The 17500-nt window shown below is 49.6% G+C and overlaps 1 protein-coding gene across 3 annotated transcripts in view; it reads left to right on the top strand.

Moving 5' to 3' along the window:
* The window catches only part of dock1 (dedicator of cytokinesis 1), a 162811-nt gene that overhangs the window by 22026 nt on the left and 123285 nt on the right, over positions 1 to 17500 (top strand). For 2 of the 3 annotated variants that reach the window (XM_083687166.1, XM_083687165.1), the window contains 11 exons: positions 150 to 307; positions 693 to 774; positions 1643 to 1778; positions 3723 to 3795; positions 5771 to 5850; positions 7415 to 7540; positions 7901 to 8025; positions 10981 to 11079; positions 11596 to 11668; positions 14577 to 14680; positions 15265 to 15451. In XM_083687166.1, the coding sequence (XP_083543292.1) occupies positions 150 to 307; positions 693 to 774; positions 1643 to 1778; positions 3723 to 3795; positions 5771 to 5850; positions 7415 to 7540; positions 7901 to 8025; positions 10981 to 11079; positions 11596 to 11668; positions 14577 to 14680; positions 15265 to 15451 (1243 nt within the window). Of the gene's footprint in view, positions 1 to 149; positions 308 to 692; positions 775 to 1642; positions 1779 to 3722; positions 3796 to 5707; positions 5851 to 7414; positions 7541 to 7900; positions 8026 to 10980; positions 11080 to 11595; positions 11669 to 14576; positions 14681 to 15264; positions 15452 to 17500 lie in introns of all 3 variants that reach the window. The other variant, XM_083687164.1, reaches the window with a different exon arrangement.

Genomic DNA, 17500 nt, shown 5'->3' with positions numbered 1-17500 from the left:
GTGCTTGCTTAGTACCAGTGACTCCACCAATCGCACCTGGGTCAGTCATCTGGTTTAACCTTGACAGGCCATTGGCAAAGTGACAGGCTGGCTTTGCGAAGAATACTGGCCCTCTGTATTGAATGCAACATTTCTGTTTCCTCCTCCAGTCCCAGAAGCAGAATATCGATCTGAGCAGGCAAGCCAAGTTCGCCTCCACTCCCTCTTTCGCCCTCTTTGTGACTCTGAAGAACGTGGTGTGTAAGATCGGAGAGGACGCCGAGGTCCTCATGTCCCTCTACGACCCGGTGGAGTCAAAGTTCATCAGGTATCTATGTCCAGGGGCCCCCAGTCCCTCCACGCTACACCGCCCAGGAACATGACTGCACTAAGCGGCCCCAGCTGACCAGGGATTGTTCCAGGATTACAAATGAACACAACACTTGTTTTGGAACATTCGGTCTGTGTACAACATGAGTCATTTGCTTCTTACTAATCAGACGAGTGACTAGATTTGTCCTCAGCTGCCATAGCCAAGTCACTGTTATTGGAGGGATTTTAGGAGGGATTCATATCAGTGTAATGAAATTAATTCATTTTCATAGGAATGGAATCAGTGATATTTTGCAGTTATACATGTCTGATTGTGTGTACCTCAAAAAGGTTGATTCTGGTTCCCTTCCCCCCCCCCCCCCCTCCTCTTTCTCTCTTAGTGAAAATTACCTGGTGCGGTGGTCAAGTTCAGGGCTGGCCAAAGACATAGATCAGCTCCATAACCTGCGATCAGTCTTCACGGTGAGTGTGAGAGAATGTGTGCATGTGTGTATGTGATATCTGTTTGGCCATTGTTATATTTTGGGTTCTTTGATGTGATGCTTTGAATTAATCTGTGTGTGTGTGTGTGTGTGTGTGCGTGTGTGTGTGCGTGTGTGTGTGCGTGCGTGTGTGTTTGTGTTTGTATAAGTGTGTGTGAGTGTGCGTGCGTGCGTGCGTGTGCGTGCGTGTGTGTGTGTGTGTGTGTGTGTGTGTGTGTGTGTGTGTTTGTATGACCACGTGTGTACAGTACTGCATGATCCCCTGCTTTGGCATGTGTGAAGCTCAGCCTGGCGTCTTTCCCCAAGTTAGTCCACCCGTGTTGTGAGGGATGTGTGAGCCTGTTTGAGGGGGCTGTGTTTGTTGAACTGCTTCTGAAAGGCTTGTTTGCCAAAGGGTCACCATTCTCTAATGGCAGCCGAAGGGCACAAGGGGTCACACTGCGCCTACGGGCAGTGCTACACACACACACACACACACACACACACACACACACACACACACACGCCCCTGCAGGGATCACCACAGGAAATGATTCTGTGGACACAATCAAAGAGATTTGCGAGCAAAGTTTGCGAGCAATTTGCGCTGAAAAGTGCCGCCTTAACAAAAGTTTATCCTCTGTGAGAAGGTTTGATCAATCGATCAATTGTTCCCGGCCCCGGCAGTGCTGTAGACTAATAAGCAGCTTAGGCTCTATGAGACTCTAAATCCACACACATTTGTTATTGTCAGTGTACAGAGATCAGAGTTGCATGTAGGGAGTTTAAGGCTCCATAAGATAGTATTGGACCGGTATTGCTCCAAGCAAATAGCTTCGACCTGCGTATTTCTGTGTTTTCTTTCCCAGGACCTTGGAAGCGAGGATTTAAAAAGAGAGAAGATCAGCTTCGTCTGTCAGATCGTTAGAGTCGGGCGCATGGAGCTGCGGGACAACAACACGAAAAAGCTGACCTCCGGGTTGAGAAGGCCGTTCGGAGTCGCAGGTAAACTGACCTCGGAGCGCAAACACACAGTTTCCGTGTTTTCAATGCACTGATCGGGCCCTGTTACACACAGTAAGGCCATGCACGTCATTAGGCTAACCCCTTTTATTTGACAGCCCTGTTTCATCTGGTATTTTACCCATTTACTAAGAACCTATTTAGTTACCCACGATGTGGTAGAAAGGGGTACTTTCTGGTATTTATACATCAATACATTCAGTGTCATGGGTAACTTCCTGGTACTAAATGGCACAGCATGGTGCCATGGGCGACTGGATTCCCAGGAGAGGCTCTAGGAGATTAATCTCAGACAGTCGTATGCATCGATGTAGACACCTGGTGGCCTAGCATGTCTTTTCCCCTCCTCCTCCTCCTCCTCCTCTAACCTGGAATTCCCTCTAGCTAGGTCTCAGCGTTGACAGGGATGTATGTGTCGAGGCCTCTTTATGCATGCTTTAATAAAATAGAATTGGCTGAAATTCTGTGATTTTTTCAGCTAAAGCAGAAAGAAGATATAGTGGGCTGATTTGTCCCTGTTGGGCACGCTGCCTGCTCCATAGTAAACTAATTAGATTGGGCCTTTGCCCATTGTCCTGAACAATTATAGGTTTCTCCTAAGTCCCACTTGAAGAGGAGGAAAGTGACATGCTGATTTATGAAGCCTCATCAAGGACGTGACTTGAGTGCTATTGTACCCAGCTGGGCCCACAATGGACACCACTTTGAGAACCCATCGCATTGACCCACGTCGATTAAGAGTTTTCATGTTGATGACTCACCTCTAAGCTGCTGGATAAATGCTGAGACATCTCTCTCACCAGGGCTGTGCAATACAAATTATATCATTTAAATATTATTAGCGATAATCCAGCCTTTTTTTTTTGTTCCCTGAGTTAATAATGTATTGTACACGTACTGTAGTACTGTTGTCCACCCAATGCAGTTCAGTAGTTTGCATTTTCAGTTACATTTTAAATTTTCTGTAAATATATGTATTGTATCGCAATCGTATCCTATCGTGATACTTATCGTATCGTGAGGTCCTTGCCAATACCCAGCCCTAGCCCCAGCCCCAGCCCTAGCCCCAGCCCCAGCCCCAGCCCTAGCCCCAGCCCTAGCCCTAGCCCTAGCCCCAGCCCCAGCCCTAGCCCCAGCCCCAGCCCTAGCCCTAGCCCTAGCCCCAGCCCTAGCCCTAGCCCCAGCCCCAGCCCTAGCCCTAGTCCTAGCCCTAGCCCTAGCCCCAGTCCTAGTCCTAGCCCCAGCCCTAGTCCTAGCCCCAGTCCTAGCCCCAGCCCTAGCCCTAGTCCTAGCCCTAGCCCTAGCCCCAGCCCCAGCCCTAGCCCCAGCCCTAGTCCTAGCCCTAGCCCCAGTCCTAGCCCCAGCCCTAGTCCTAGCCCTAGTCCTAGCCCTAGCCCCAGCCCCAGCCCTAGCCCCAGCCCTAGCCCCAGCCCCAGCCCTAGCCCTAGCCCCAGCCCTAGCCCCAGCCCTAGCCCCAGCCCTAGCCCCAGCCCTAGCCCTAGCCCTAGCCCTAGCTCTAACTATTGTGGAGGAGGAGAGGGGGAAGGCTGGGGCGTGTGCAGCCATCAGTCTTAACATCAAACATGTTTTTGAAGTCAGATCGGGAAACGCTTCTCACACTTTTTCCCCCCAACTACAAAGCTGCCTATGTGGGTCAGGCTGAGGCAAATCAAACGCGGAGTCACCTCTAATGTGCGGCAGGCAATAGTATAGATTTGATCACAGTCAGGCCCTGCTAGCTAGCTAGCTAGCTACCTCCATTAGTGCTCGCCTGAGACGGGTGATGGAGAGCCCATGGTTGACACAGTCCAAACCACAGCAGGCAGGGTGGGGTATGGAAAACCTCTACTATTGTTGCCATTGTTCTTCTCGCCTTAACACTGACCTACTGTACCCCCCCCCCCTCCCCCTCCCCCGTCTTAACAGTCATGGATGTCACCGACATCGTGACGGGCAAAATGGATGACGAGGACAAGCAGCACTTCATTCCGTTTCAGCCGTGAGTATGAAGCACATCCATTTAGTGACTAGACCATCTCAAACAAGCACATTGAGGTCCCGTTTAGCTTTGGATAATGTCGCATGAAAATGGAGAACATAAATAAATGTGTGTTCGGCATAAGTCTGTCCTGACACCGTTCCAGGGTTTAAGTGGTGTTTGAAGCGTGTGTAGACACACCGGGGCTGTTTTTGAAAGTCTCCAAACCTTGACACCTGATAAGCGGGAGTTTAAGACAGTAGCACTCCACTATTCCCCGCCGACTTAATTAAGGCAATCGTATTAGCCGCTGTCGTCCTCTGAGGATTGTGTGTAAAGCCAGAGTAACCTTTTCCTTAACATGATTTCCTGTATAATTGGAAATGCTTTAGATACAGGCAGTTTAGCTGCCAGATCACTTCAATTAACATTTTTATCTGTGTGCATAAATCATGAAAATAATGAGACCCCCCCCCCCCACCTTCCAGTTTTGACAGACTAACAGGATTTCGAGTTGATGTGTGCACATCTTGGAATAGCTTCAGTAGTTGTCCTCACGGCTTGCTTTTAAAGCTAGCTTGTAAATAGAGACAGGAGGTGATGGACACAACATAATTGAGGGAGATCTATCATTTTTTTTATGGGAATAGCCTTCGGATGTGGTAAACAAACTCCTTCAGATATCTTTAGTTGTTTCTGTTGTTTGTAATGTTGCCAATGGCTCCATCTCACCCTTTAAGACTGGGGCTACGATGGGGCTCTGACCCAGGTTTATTTTTTTATATGAGGCAGGGAAAGCTAGCGAAAATGTTATTGCCTTATAATTCACTCAAGCTTGTATTTCCCTTCAAAATATATTGATTATTTCAATATATGCTGCTGTAAAAGTGTCCTTCTGGAATCTTTCCAAAATTCATGTCAAAATGAACTCTTGAAATATTGAAATATTTATCCCCTTTTTTCCCGGATTGCTTACTCACATAAAAGTGAAAGCGAGTTAACGAAAGCAGGCCCCCTTTTTTTTTTTTTTCCTCTTGTGTTACGTAATGTTGTTTTGGAGTTTGAATACGCCTGTTGTTTTGTTTCAAGTGTTCATTGGTAATGGCTGTGATTGAAGCCTGGAAGCCCCTGAAGCCCCTGTCAGTCACGGCAGCAGCGCCTTGTACTTCTCCTCCGCCCTGACATCTCCTCTGTTCTCCACACTCTCCTCCAGGCTGACTCTGGGTTTTAATCCTCACTGCACACGCGTCACGTCATGCCCAATACATCTCTGGCTCTCTCTCTCTCTCTCTCTTTCTCTCTCACGCTGTCCCAGCTGCCACACATTGTTGTGGCTCTTCCTGAATCACACCTGCTGCTTTCCTTTACTGTACATTCTGTACCGCTTCACTCAATCAATCTGGCTCTCTACACACTCTCTACACCAGACCTATTGCTTCATTGCCAGGCATAGTGGAAATTGGAATACCGAGCAACCATAGTGGTTATACTTCACTAGATATTTAGGCCTGGGTGTTTAATCTGCAACTGAGCATGTAGTCAAAGTGTCCATCCTTAAAATGGAGGACAGAGTCATCTATAAAAGACCCTTGCTGCTTCCCACTGTTGCTTTGGCTCTTGAGCAGCAGAGTTGGCACCATCTCTTAAACGATGATCTCTCTGTGTTTCTTTCGTTACCCATCCTGCCTCACTGTTGGCTAACAAATGGCGTTGTCCCTGTCACGGTATTTGCATCATTGTTTGGTGTGTTTTCCTCTCTTCTCTCTCTCTCTCTCTCTCTCTCTCTCTCTCTCCATCTCTCTCTCTCTCGCCCCCCACCCCCTCCCTCACAACCATTACCCTCTGGCTCTCTCTGCCCTCTCTTTCACCTCCTCCTCTTCCTCCTTTTCTTCTCCTCCCCTGTGGTGTTTTGCCTGTCGTGTGCATACTCCAGGCTAGCGTTGGATGACGCCATGATTCGCCACAAGCAGCTGAACATCTCCCGTTTTTCACCCAGGGTGGCGGGGGAGAACGACTTCCTCCAGACCGTCATCAACAAAGTCATCGCCGCCAAAGAGGTCAATCACAAGGGCCAAGGTACTGTGTGTGCAAAGAGGACTCTAGACCTGGTGGTCTCGTGACGACAAATTGTCTCTCAATCTTTAGGGGGCCATAGATTAAGTCCATTTCTGGACTAAATCGCATTATCAATGGAGAATCTCCACTGCAGATGCTCTTTTATCGAGGATAAGGTTTAATCTGTGAGCGGGATACCATCCCCTAGTGGATATGCACGATATGCTGTTCTCATTTATCTCCTGTATCTATCCAACTCACATCAGCTACTTTTCACCACATTCAGATGTTCTGCTTCTATTTGATACTTTTCTTGACTTGAGAACTCTTGAATTATTGAGGGTTGTTCCCGAATCTAGGTCAGAGTACATCATTGATATCCTGGAAAAGAAGCACTGACTTTTTTATTCTTTATTTATTTCCCTCCCTGAAATAGTTTTAGGAAAAAGAATACAAACATTTTGTCGCCGTAGAATGCTTCTGGCATTCCGGAGGCTTTTGCTGCATTTGGTAAATAGTGTCCTTTATTGCAATAACGATCTATCTATGCCCTGAAGTGTGTTACTAACCATTGTGGCTCATTGATTACACATCCTCTGGAAGAATAACATCAGGCCACCACCTGAGGCGGGATTTGCGGAGACATGATAGCAGCCTCCGTGGTATTGTCATGTCGTATGAAGATGTACTTGCATAAATGTCAGGTCCACTCAGCCCCCTGCCTGGGAGAACAGGGCACTGGGAGTAGCACTGTCGGTCATGCTTGCCTGAGAGATCAGTCACTCATGTCATTAGGGGCCATGTATAGAAAATGAGGGAAAAGTCTCGTTTTAAAAAGCACCATGATCTTGCAGAACATGGAGGACGTAATGTAAGCAGCACTTATAGGATCATTGATTGTGCTGTAGGGATCTGTGTGTCTTGTGTGTCTGTGTTTTTTGGTTTGAGAGACATTGCTCAGGATATCAGGTGCATATTGCACTGTAATGTGTATGGATTAGCTGAAGGTGGTACACCATGCAGTGTTTCAGCCCTCATTACAGAGAAGCCCAACCAGCAGAAAACTACATGACCCCTGGTGTTCAATTGGGAGGAAATATGACCCATGAATCCCCCCTCGATGCGTTGTTTCAAAATTAGGCCCCTCTGTTTAAAAATTAGGCAGACCCATGGACTGACCTCCTGCTGCATCCAAGTCTCGGTCTGTCTCCTGCCCAATTAATTGGCTTGGGAAACTACTGGTCCATGCTCTGTTTGAACAATTTAAATGTTTTACCTGAAATGTCCTGAATTTCATCAATGAACCCCCAGACACTGACCAAATGAAAATACATCAGGGGCTTTCTAGTGGCTCAGACTTAAAAAATATGTTTGAGAAGAAAAAGAAAAAACTAGAATAGTGATGTTTCTCTTAAAGACATCTTTCCCATAAGCTATTTCCTTCATTCTCTTTTTATTAGTTTTTTGTCTTCATTCTCATATAGGCACTTTGTATATATATATATATGTGTGTGTGTACCGATATTCGAAACAATTCCTGGGGTTTCCTCTGACAGTGTCTTGGTGTCCCTCTTCCCTGTCGCAGGTCTGTGGGTGACCCTGAAGCTGCTTCCTGGAGATATCCACCAGATCAGGAAGGACTTCCCCCACCTGGTGGACCGCTCCACAGCAGTGGCCCGCAAGATGGGCTTCCCTGAGATCATCATGCCAGGTAGGGTTCATGGAGGGTCTGGCCATGTTCATATTGTGTTGTCACTAGAGTGATTACAATGTTACTACATACTGTAGGGATCTGGGTCATTGAATGGTAAGTGTTACTGAAACGTATGATGTACTCACAGCAGGGGAGGCTGGTGGAGGTACAAATCGGAGGACAGGGTCATTGTAATGCATGGAGTGGAATGAGCAATGGTATCAAACGTGTGAAATCAGACGACAAGCTTATTGTAATGCATGGAATTCTTCATTCCATTCCATGCATTACAATGTGCCCGTCCTCCGATTTCTACCTCCACTGACTCAGAATATGTATTGTAAAGCCATTTTATCAGTTAATTTTTGTTCCCCACAGGTGACGTACGCAACGACATCTACGTGACCCTGGTCCAGGGGGAGTTTGACAAGGGAAGCAAGACCACCCCCAAGAACGTGGAGGTGACCATGTCTGTGTACGACGAGGAGGGCAAGAAACTGGAGGTACTGCTGCATGTGGGCTCTCGGTGTGTTTTAGATTTCACTTGATCTCACACCTTCTGCTCAATTTTCTGGACTTGAAGTGCTACAGTTCAGTCTCTCACTTGGAAAGCCTGTGATTTGCAGCACTTCCCGCCATCTCTCCAAGCTCAGCACTCGAGGTTCATTTATGCTTTCGACAGAAACGATGTCTCGTCAACACTTTTGTGTGTTGCCGAGGGGCGACCTCCCAAACGTTGTAATGTCGCTGACGCACAATCGTCGATGACAAGACAGCGGCACTGCGTTTTTTTTCGAGCGACGAAATGTCGGATTGACACACAAAGAATATAAAACAGCCTTAAGCCCCCTCGAAATACTGAGCTGGCACTTCAATTGGGCAGTCAAATTGTAGATGCCTCTTATACCTGTTCTAGACCACAATCTGAAGCAAAAGTGCCTTGCGGATGATTGACCAGCCTGTTATTAGGCCTTAGGACCGCAGTTGTTTTTGATGTAATGTTTTGGGATCGCCAGGCAGGCAGCTGCAGGCAGGCAGGCAGGCAGGCAGGCAGGCAGGCAGGCAGGCAGGCAGGCGTCGTGATGAAAGGATCTCCAATGACAATGGCAGCAGTCTGAAAACCCGCTCCGTCATAATTGGGATGTGTTTTTCTTTTCGTTCTTTTTTTTCGTAGGGGGGCGGGGTTCTGTTTATTCCTCCCCGTCCCATCTGCTGTTTTTATTTTTCTAATGAAGTGTCGGTTTGAACCTGAGGCATGTCACAGACACAGACGCCCCATCTCTCTGATGTTTCATTATTATCATTTATCCATATTCCTCTACCTGCTGCGTGTAATGAGCAAGGGCTCAGAGCGAATGTGAGATCTGAGAGTTTTTTGGGGGGGGGGGGGGGGGGGGAACGTGACGGCCCTTGGGCTGCCGTGGCCTTGATTAAAGTTCTCGAGCCGCAGCCCAGATTGGTATGTGAGACTAGGATAGGAGATTATATCCTGGATGAGAGGAGAAGAACAAACCCCCGCTGGGAACAGAGGATCAGTGGAGGGTGCCATCAGACTCAGCTGCCTCAATTATGCATTTAGTTCCAGATTGAAAAAAAAATAATAAAAAAAAATAATAATAATACAGCGTTTGTCAATGATTAGGCCTCGCCTGGTGGAAGCCTGGAGTCGTTGGATAGGATCCCGGTGATTATATGCAAATGCAGCTCTGAAGTGGCTGAGTGTGATGATGGGCTCTGCCTCTTTCCAACAAGATGGGATGGGATGGGACTGGGTGGAGCCTGCTGGCTAGCACTGGCGCCGCGCGACGCTAACGCTTATTATGATACATGAGCTATCACAAACGGAGCTAGGTCTCGTGAAGTCTAGGCAAACAAGTTCAATTTCCTTATTAGGCGTTGCTCACTCAGTCATGAACATAATCTTTGTAGCGTTTGAGCGTATTTTGCATTCACAGCTCTTGCCTTCATCTATTGTAATAATTGGAGTCTTGACATTTCTTGACAATGATTAAGAAATATCGATCGGGCTTGCCGGTGGTCGGGCCATCGTAACGTTTTTTTTTCGCCGTGAAGGAGCTTCCACAACCTCGCTGATACCGTGGCAAAACTTTTCACAGACGCTCTCAACTTCCTGGCTCCCCAGGGACGCGGCTGGGGCTTTGGCTAAATGCTCTCTTAACAGGAGCGTAATTGGGTTGAGTAGATGAGAGCGCGCTGTCATTTCCTGTCATTATGTCTGAGGACTAATCTGACTCTGTCTGATAAAAGCACCCCCTCCACTGCCATGTAAACACGGTGACTTGCATTCATCCACACCTTCTCTCTCTTCTCTCTCACTCTATTAATAGAAGACAATCACACGCCTTGGCACAGTCACTCTCCCTCTCTTACCTCACACAGAGAACAAAAGACGAGACATTTAGAGACTAACAGAGCGCTTTTGTGGGACTCTTTTGTTTCATGCTCTGCCACTGAATGCAGGGGTCAGGACAAGTTAGCCCCTAGTCACTTTTGACACATTATCCCCCCCCCCTGCCCCCCCCCCCCCCTCCCCAATCTGCTGACAAACACTTTGCTCTCACCTACAGCGACACGCAGCCTAGCCAATGCTCATTGGAATGGCCTCTCCTCTGTAGGCGGCATCTTAGCCGCGCCGGCCGTCATGAATCTCAGCCGTTTAGCTGAGCTGTAGCCACCTGCCCCCCAGCTCTGCTCTGCTCTCCTCTCCTCTGCTCCGCTCCGCTCCGCGCGGCTGGGGGAGACCTCAGCCTGTTATTTCTCCTAATTGCTGGTTGTCAGAAGCAGTTAGCGACGGAGTGTGTCAGAGCCGCGGCGGGCGCAGGCGAGGCGAGTGGGTTGGAGGGGGGAGGAGAGTGGGTAGGGTGACGGCCGGGACTGATTGATAGAAAAATAATGCATGCATTACCACCCCCCCCCCCCCCCCCCCCCCCACTCCTCAGGGAGGGCGTAGGGGTTTTACACAGAGGGCCATGACCCACCACAAGGACCCACCAGGGAAAGCTAAGCTAATAATAGGTTTGGACCCCACAATAGCTAGCACCAGCTGTCTCCCCCGCACCCCTCCCCACCACCACCTCTACTGCAGCAGGTGAGGCAGCGCCCCTCCCTCGTCAATATTTAATTTCTCATTTATTTCTCAATTCCAGAATATTGTCTAGGGACTGGTGGTGGACAGGCTGGCATTCATTCATGCGTTAAGCCAGCGCAGGCGGCATCAAAGGCCACAATATTAGATGAAGGTTTTACCCCCTCCAGTGCCTGAGAAAAATAAGAAGCAGTCAATCTACGACCTGCTCTGAATGTGCTAATGTTTGTACAGTATTGAGTATAGAGTTATGGTAACTGGCATTACGAATCTGTCAGGGAAAGTACACTCACAGCTCAGCATGGACCGAATCCATATATCAACCCACGTGTCCTATCTCCCTCTCCTGTAGAATGTGATCTTCCCTGGCGCTGGGGACGAGGGGATCCTGGAGTACAAGTCAGTCATCTACTACCAAGTGAAGCAGCCACGCTGGTTCGAAACCATCAAGGTCAGTCTCTCTCTGACACACCCCCCCCCCTTTATCTCAGTCTGCTTTGCAGAAGGGAAAGGAATGACTTGTTCATATTTCAACCGACTACAATGAAGTTATTTTTTAATTAATGCAGATAGCATCAAGTCTAATATTCATTAGCATTTTGAATGATACTAATTATTTTATAAAAGCGAGATGCCTAGATGACAGATTATCACAGGGCATATCATGATTCATATTGATGTAAATGTATACGCATAAGCAAGTAAGTTCACACTATCAGTCAGAGAGAATGAACCGCTATTTTCTCAGGGCATAAATATTCATTATGTTTTGTTCTGCCTCTTGCTTGTCACTTTTGTATCCATATTTGTATTGTGTGTGTGTGTGTGTGTGTGTGTGTGTGTGTGTGCGCGCGCGCGCGCACATGTGTGCGTGTGCCTTTTCACTCCTTTGCGTGTGTTTGTGTGTGTGTGTGTCTTTCATGCGTGTCCGAGTTTCATTGAAGTGTCTCTCTCCTGCCCGCTCAAGGTTGCCATCCCGATTGAAGACGTGAATCGAAGCCACCTGAGGTTCACCTTTCGCCACCGCTCCTCCCAAGACTGTGAGTACAAAAACAAAATGGATGAATGAATAATAATAAGGATCTCAGAGATGATTGACCGCACAAAACTGGCTGCCAATGTGCCCCACAACAAAACAATGGAAGTCCTCCAAGTTAGGCAGGCAGGTCTCGTTATAGTAATTACTTTGAGGTACACCCGGTGTCACATAAATTGGAGGAATTAAAGTCCCTCACATAAAGCAGCTTCATGACTCTTGGAATGGAACGGCTGCCAGTGGCCCAGGGTGGTGAGAAATGACTGGTATGACTCATTAGAATGCTGGGAAAGGCGTTTGGCTGAAGGGAAAAAGGAGCACATTCTGTATTTATTTATTTATTTATTTTTTTTGGCTAATGTTTTAAATGTTTTGGGTGTGGAGAGCAAGGGGAATCTATCCTGGCACTCAGCCTCGCAGCTCCATCTGCCCACCACATGGCGAGGCGGCCCCCCGCCAGCGGGTGCAGGGTGGGGCTGGAGGGGCTGCAAGCAGGGGGAGGGGGGGGGGGGGCTGCTGTATGCAAAACAATCAATTACTGTAGCTTGGCCAGGCAGCGTGGGCCTGGGTGGGGGGGGTTTATCAGTGAAATCCAGTTTAGGGGAAAGCCATTGCATATCCCTTGTCCAACACAATGAGAGACTACCGTTGGCTACTACAGCTAATCCTCCAGGTCTGTTAGGTCAGTCAGCCTCTCTCTCTGCCCGGCCTGGTGATGGCCAGGACTCGGGGCGTTAATCCAGCTGGAGCGCCTTCCATCACACACTTCCCTCCTGCTGTTACTTTCTCTCACAGGAAGTCACGCTCAAACGCAACCTTTCCTTTTGAAGCCCTCAAATAGGTGTCATCACGATGTAATTAAGCATTCTTGGAAGTTCCCTCACCCCCATTCCCTCACCCATAACTGCAGTCTCTTGTTGGAACTGCTTAATGGCATCAAATTGCCATTGACTGCTGTTTGTGATCAGCAAACTAAAGTTGGATAGTAGTGCGTTCATAGTAAATGTCTTGGTTGCATTGGCCCAGTTCTAACCAGGAAAAGGCTAAACTCCTGCATGTGTTAACAGTAAACCCAGGCTGTGAGTACCAGAGATGTCCCCCCCCCCCCCCCCCCCCCCCCGCCCTCTCTCCCCCTGCTCCAGGCCCGGTGTCTATCTCTGTCTCTGTGTTAGCTGCCTCTCTCTGCGTCTCCCCACTGCTCGTAGCAAGCGCTGAACTTTGCCGAAATGACAGACGTGCCTCTGTGTGACTGCAGCTGCAGTGCTGCTGAGTTCAGCTCCTCAGTCCCAGTGTCCCCGTCACACAGTTCAACACGGAGCAGGCTGCCATTACGGTTACACAACACGTCAGCCTGCCTCTGCTGATGTCACTCCTCATCAGGCTCACGCTGTACCCCCTGCCTCGGCCACGTCCAAGGCCTGCACTGTAGACAGAACCTCAAAGTGATACTTCACATCCTGCCGTGTTAGAACAGAAGGGGGAGTTATATTTAGTGTCCTCTAAAAGCTCATTGTATCAAATCTGCGTTATGGAATCAATAAAGTTGGATTTGATTTTGTAAGCTCAGTCGTGTTAGGAGAACAGGCACACAAAACATGAAATGACACACGGAAGTTCACAAGGTCAGCAAAGCTGAGCAGTACATGTTTTGAAATGATAAATCCACACCAAACGAGGCCATTTTCTTTTGTCTCTCCATGCGTGTCTCTGCTTGTCTCCTGGTCTCCTTCAGAAAGTCATCGAATACATGTGTCCTACCCCCCCCCCCCCCCCTCCCCCCCCCCTCGGAAACCGGCTCATCCGCAGTACATACATTCCACCTCTCTATCGGTTGTCTTTCACTCCAGCGAGCAGAGCGATTATTCACCGCGGGAGCTGCGGGCAGCAAACCAATGAGGGGATTTATGCAGATAGAAATGCGCAAGATAGTCCCGATGAATCACATCTCGGCGCACGTAAATTCGGAGCTTGTTGATCCGCGATGGTGATGTATGCGGGCCCCCATCTCACTGTGCAGCTACGGGACACGGCTATAACTCTCAGCCCTGTTTATACAGTCCCCCCCCCCCACCCCCCCCCCCCTCCCCCCCCCCGCGACACCGGTGGGCTGGCAGAGTGGGGAGAAGAAATGTGTGTGTCGTCCGTGTATTTGCTGTATATATATCAGAAGTCGCTGATCTCATCACTGCCTTTGCCATAAGGCGAGTACAAACGGGCTCTCCCCTCTGTGTCTTAACAATTGAGTTGGATAGGCCTTGTTCAGATTATGGATGGGGGAAGACACCCCCCCCCCTCCTATGTGTACTGAGGGTGCCGTTGTTTGTATATATCTTCTGTTTCCTATCACTACTTGTTGAACTCCCCTAACTGCTCCATCTCCATTGGGGGTTTGCCGGTGGCATGCGGTACTATCCACAGTCTACGGTGAGCTCTCTCCCTCTGTGTGTGTTGGCAGTGCTGAGGAGTGGGAGCGGGATCAGCCTCCCTCCTCCCTCCTCCCTAAACCCAGAGCAGAGCTACTGAAACGTCAGGAGAGGGCAGCGGGCAGCTCTCCTCGCTGTAGGGAAGGGTCACACGGAACCAAGACTCGGTCTCAAGAACATGAGCCCCAGATTTGTGTTGGGTGGGGGTGGATTATGTGCTTTGTTTTGTGTGTTTGTGGTTGAGTTGCACTGAATTGAGCTGGTTGTCTGCTTCAGTGGTGCTGGGGCTCCCACTCCTGACACACCTGAGATGCAGCTGGAGCCTCCTCATCCCCTGGCCCAGCCAGCCACGTACACACACACACACACACACACACACACACACACTGCGAACGATGAGGCATTAATGACCAGCGATGGCCGCCGGCCGAGCTTCCCTGTCTTGTCCTGACACACACCGCCTCTCTCCTTTCCCCTTCTTTTCCACAGCCAAAGACAAATCAGAGAAAATATTCGCCCTGTCGTTCGTGAAGCTGATGAGGTACGACGGCACGACGCTGAGGGACGGGGAGCACGATCTCATCGTATACAAGGTAATCACCCCCCCCTCACCCCCCCCCCCCCCCCCCCCCCCCCTCCTCCTCCAGCCCTGGCTCTCGCCCTCTCCTCTCCTCTCCTGGGCTGGGCTGGGCTCGCTGCAGCAGTGTCCTGCCTCTGCCTGCCTGCCTGGCTGCCTGCTGTGCCGGCCCACGCTCCTCCTTCTCCTCCTCCTCCTCTTCCTCGTGACGTGACTACACTGGAGATGAGCCGGTGGGAACAGTCTCTCAGCACATTGCTAATAAGAGCTTTACTGTCTCCTACAGTAGATGCCAGTGTATTTAGCCCCTCTCAACCCCCACGCTCGAATCAAATTACTTTCCAATTAAAGTGCCTCCTATAATGAAGCCTTGTGTTACTGCTCCCCTATTCATGTTAATTAAAAAGTTAATACAAGAAAACTATTCCAATTAGTGATTTTGTTCTCGCTCACCTTCTGTTTGCACCGAAGTTGTCTGTCAAGCTTTCACAGATATTTTCAAGAAAACGGCACTCTTAAACAGATGATATGGCCCCTGGTAGGATTCTACCAGACAGTGTGATTGTCAAAGTGTTCTCATCAACTGTTCTCCCAAACCAGGCGGAGGCTAAGAAGCTGGAGGACTCGTCCCTGTACCTGAACCTGCCTGCCACCAAGCTGGAGATGGAGGAGAAGGGCTACTCTGGCACTGGGAAGAACAGCACCCCCAACCTGGGCAACTGCACCATCAGCAAGGACTCCTTCCAGATCGCCACCCTGGTCTGCTCCACCAAGCTCACCCAGAACGGTAACCCTCTCCCCCTCTACCTACTGTACTTTCTCAGCCCCACACTGACAGTATACCCCTCCCTTCACCCACCTCAATCACCCTCTAGCTATCCCTCCCTCCCTCTATTCCTCCTTCTCTCCACCCCATTCCCTCTCTCCGCTTCCCTCCTCGACCCCTCTTTCCCTCCGCCCCACTTGACCTCCCTCTCCCTCTCCTCTACTACATTCTGTTGACGGCAGGCCATTGTGCTGAGGGGGAGACCTCTTTACTGCCGTCAGTCTGCCATGGCCGCAATTCCCCCCCCCCCCCCCCCCCCCCCCCCTGGGTACAGAGGAGCTATGCTTATGAAGCCAAGGAAGCCAAGGAAATCCCATTCTGCAACGCAGGGCTTATCCAGAACAGGAACTCGAACCGGTCGTTTAGACATTGCTGTAAAAATCCCTGGGATCCGGTGGCCACTTTCAATGGCCTCCACAGCCCCTCTCCCTCTCCTACGGGCCTAATGCCTCTCGCTGCTCGGATTAAAGCTCATGTGAGAGACCCAGAGCACTCCTGGCTGACTGAGGGCTTACTGAATGCTCTGCAGATCCCTCAGTGACACTGAAGCTAACCACACTGGATGTGTGCTGATGGATTTGCGGTCTGCATTGGATTCTACTGACCGTGATGCATTGCTTCCTTTCCGTTAGGTATGTTTTCGAGGGAGAGAGAGGAGAGAGAGGGGGAGAGAGTCAGTGCCAGCCACTGCTCTTTTTCGCTCCTTCTCACAGAGAGAGAGAGAGAGAGATGGAGAGAGAGATGGAGATGGAGAGGGAGAGAGCAGAGGGGGGGGGGGAAAGAAAAAAGAGGAGAGGGCGACAAGAAGCACTGCAGCGAACTTTTTTTTGTACTCAAACTAAAATTAATTGTTTTACAAGCCCAGAGCAATCCCCCCCCCCGCCTGCCCGCCACCTCAAAGGCACATTTTGAATAAAGAGTGCATCATTTTTGATTCACAGTGACGCAAAGATAATTTGAAACAGTTGAGCGGAGCCAGAATAAAAAGCAAAGGCGAAGAGTGAGACGTTGAGGCAGATCCATATTGTGTAAGTACAGCACATTACAGTCCGGTCACATACTGTATATGCAGTAGTCTGAACATTCCTCCCAGGGAGCACTGCTGCAAAGGCACATTTCCCCCTGCCTTGAGACTTATGGCCACAGACTAGAATCCTTACCGCTTTCGCTCTGTTGCTGCTTGGCCCCCCGTGCTTCCGGAAAAGGCCATCTGTTTTAAGCCCTTTTTACGTCCAAGTGCCCATTACAATATGAACCAGTTGAGAGCTTTTTAAGACCCCCCCCCCCCCCCCCCCCCCTGACTGCTGCTGCTGCAAGTATAAATAACCCAGGTAAGGCTGTGGCTGCTGAAGGTCCTGGCGGGTGTATTAAATCAACGGGAGTGTTCACATACACGGCCCAATCTTATTAGACTAGGCTGAGAAGACAGACTTCACCCCCTCCATGTCATGTATCCAGACGGCACTCCATTGATGAGGCTCCTCTCAGAGAGAGGAGAGGAGGAGACCTCTGATGTTCTTTCCTATACACAGCCGTAGGAGCGGCATGATGTAAGACGTAGCAACAGCATCCAATCGCCCCCCAGGGGACTAGCCCCCGAGTCCGCATCTGAAAGGAAATGTCAGGCCCTGGCGTCTGCCTCGCAATTGACTTATGTTCCCCTTAACGACCAGCGATTGCACTGATGCGGAGGCTTTGATGCGACCCAGAGGTAAAAAGGGCAATTTAGTCGGCCGCTTTAATGAAGACCTGCGTGTAGGAAAGTGTAGTTTTGTTGTTGTTGTTCCTGCTACTGGTCTCGATAAAATGCACGACACGACTTCCAGAAGCCCTGGTAATGAGGTCACCAAGGACTCCAAAACGGGCTTCGTCAGATATCTGGGGGGAGGGAGGGAGAGAAGTGGGGGGGGGGGGGGGGGGGGGGAGGCGACGACGACTTAGTATTCAAACTAATGTTTTGTGTCAGTGGAGGTGTTCAGTATTCATATTCATACACCCATGTTGCCTCCC

This window comes from Argentina silus, assembly GCF_951799395.1.
Source record: "Argentina silus genome assembly, chromosome: 16".
Lineage (NCBI taxonomy): Eukaryota > Metazoa > Chordata > Actinopteri > Argentiniformes > Argentinidae > Argentina > Argentina silus.
Note: the sequence above shows the minus strand (reverse complement) of the source record. Positions and strands in the feature narration are given on the sequence as shown.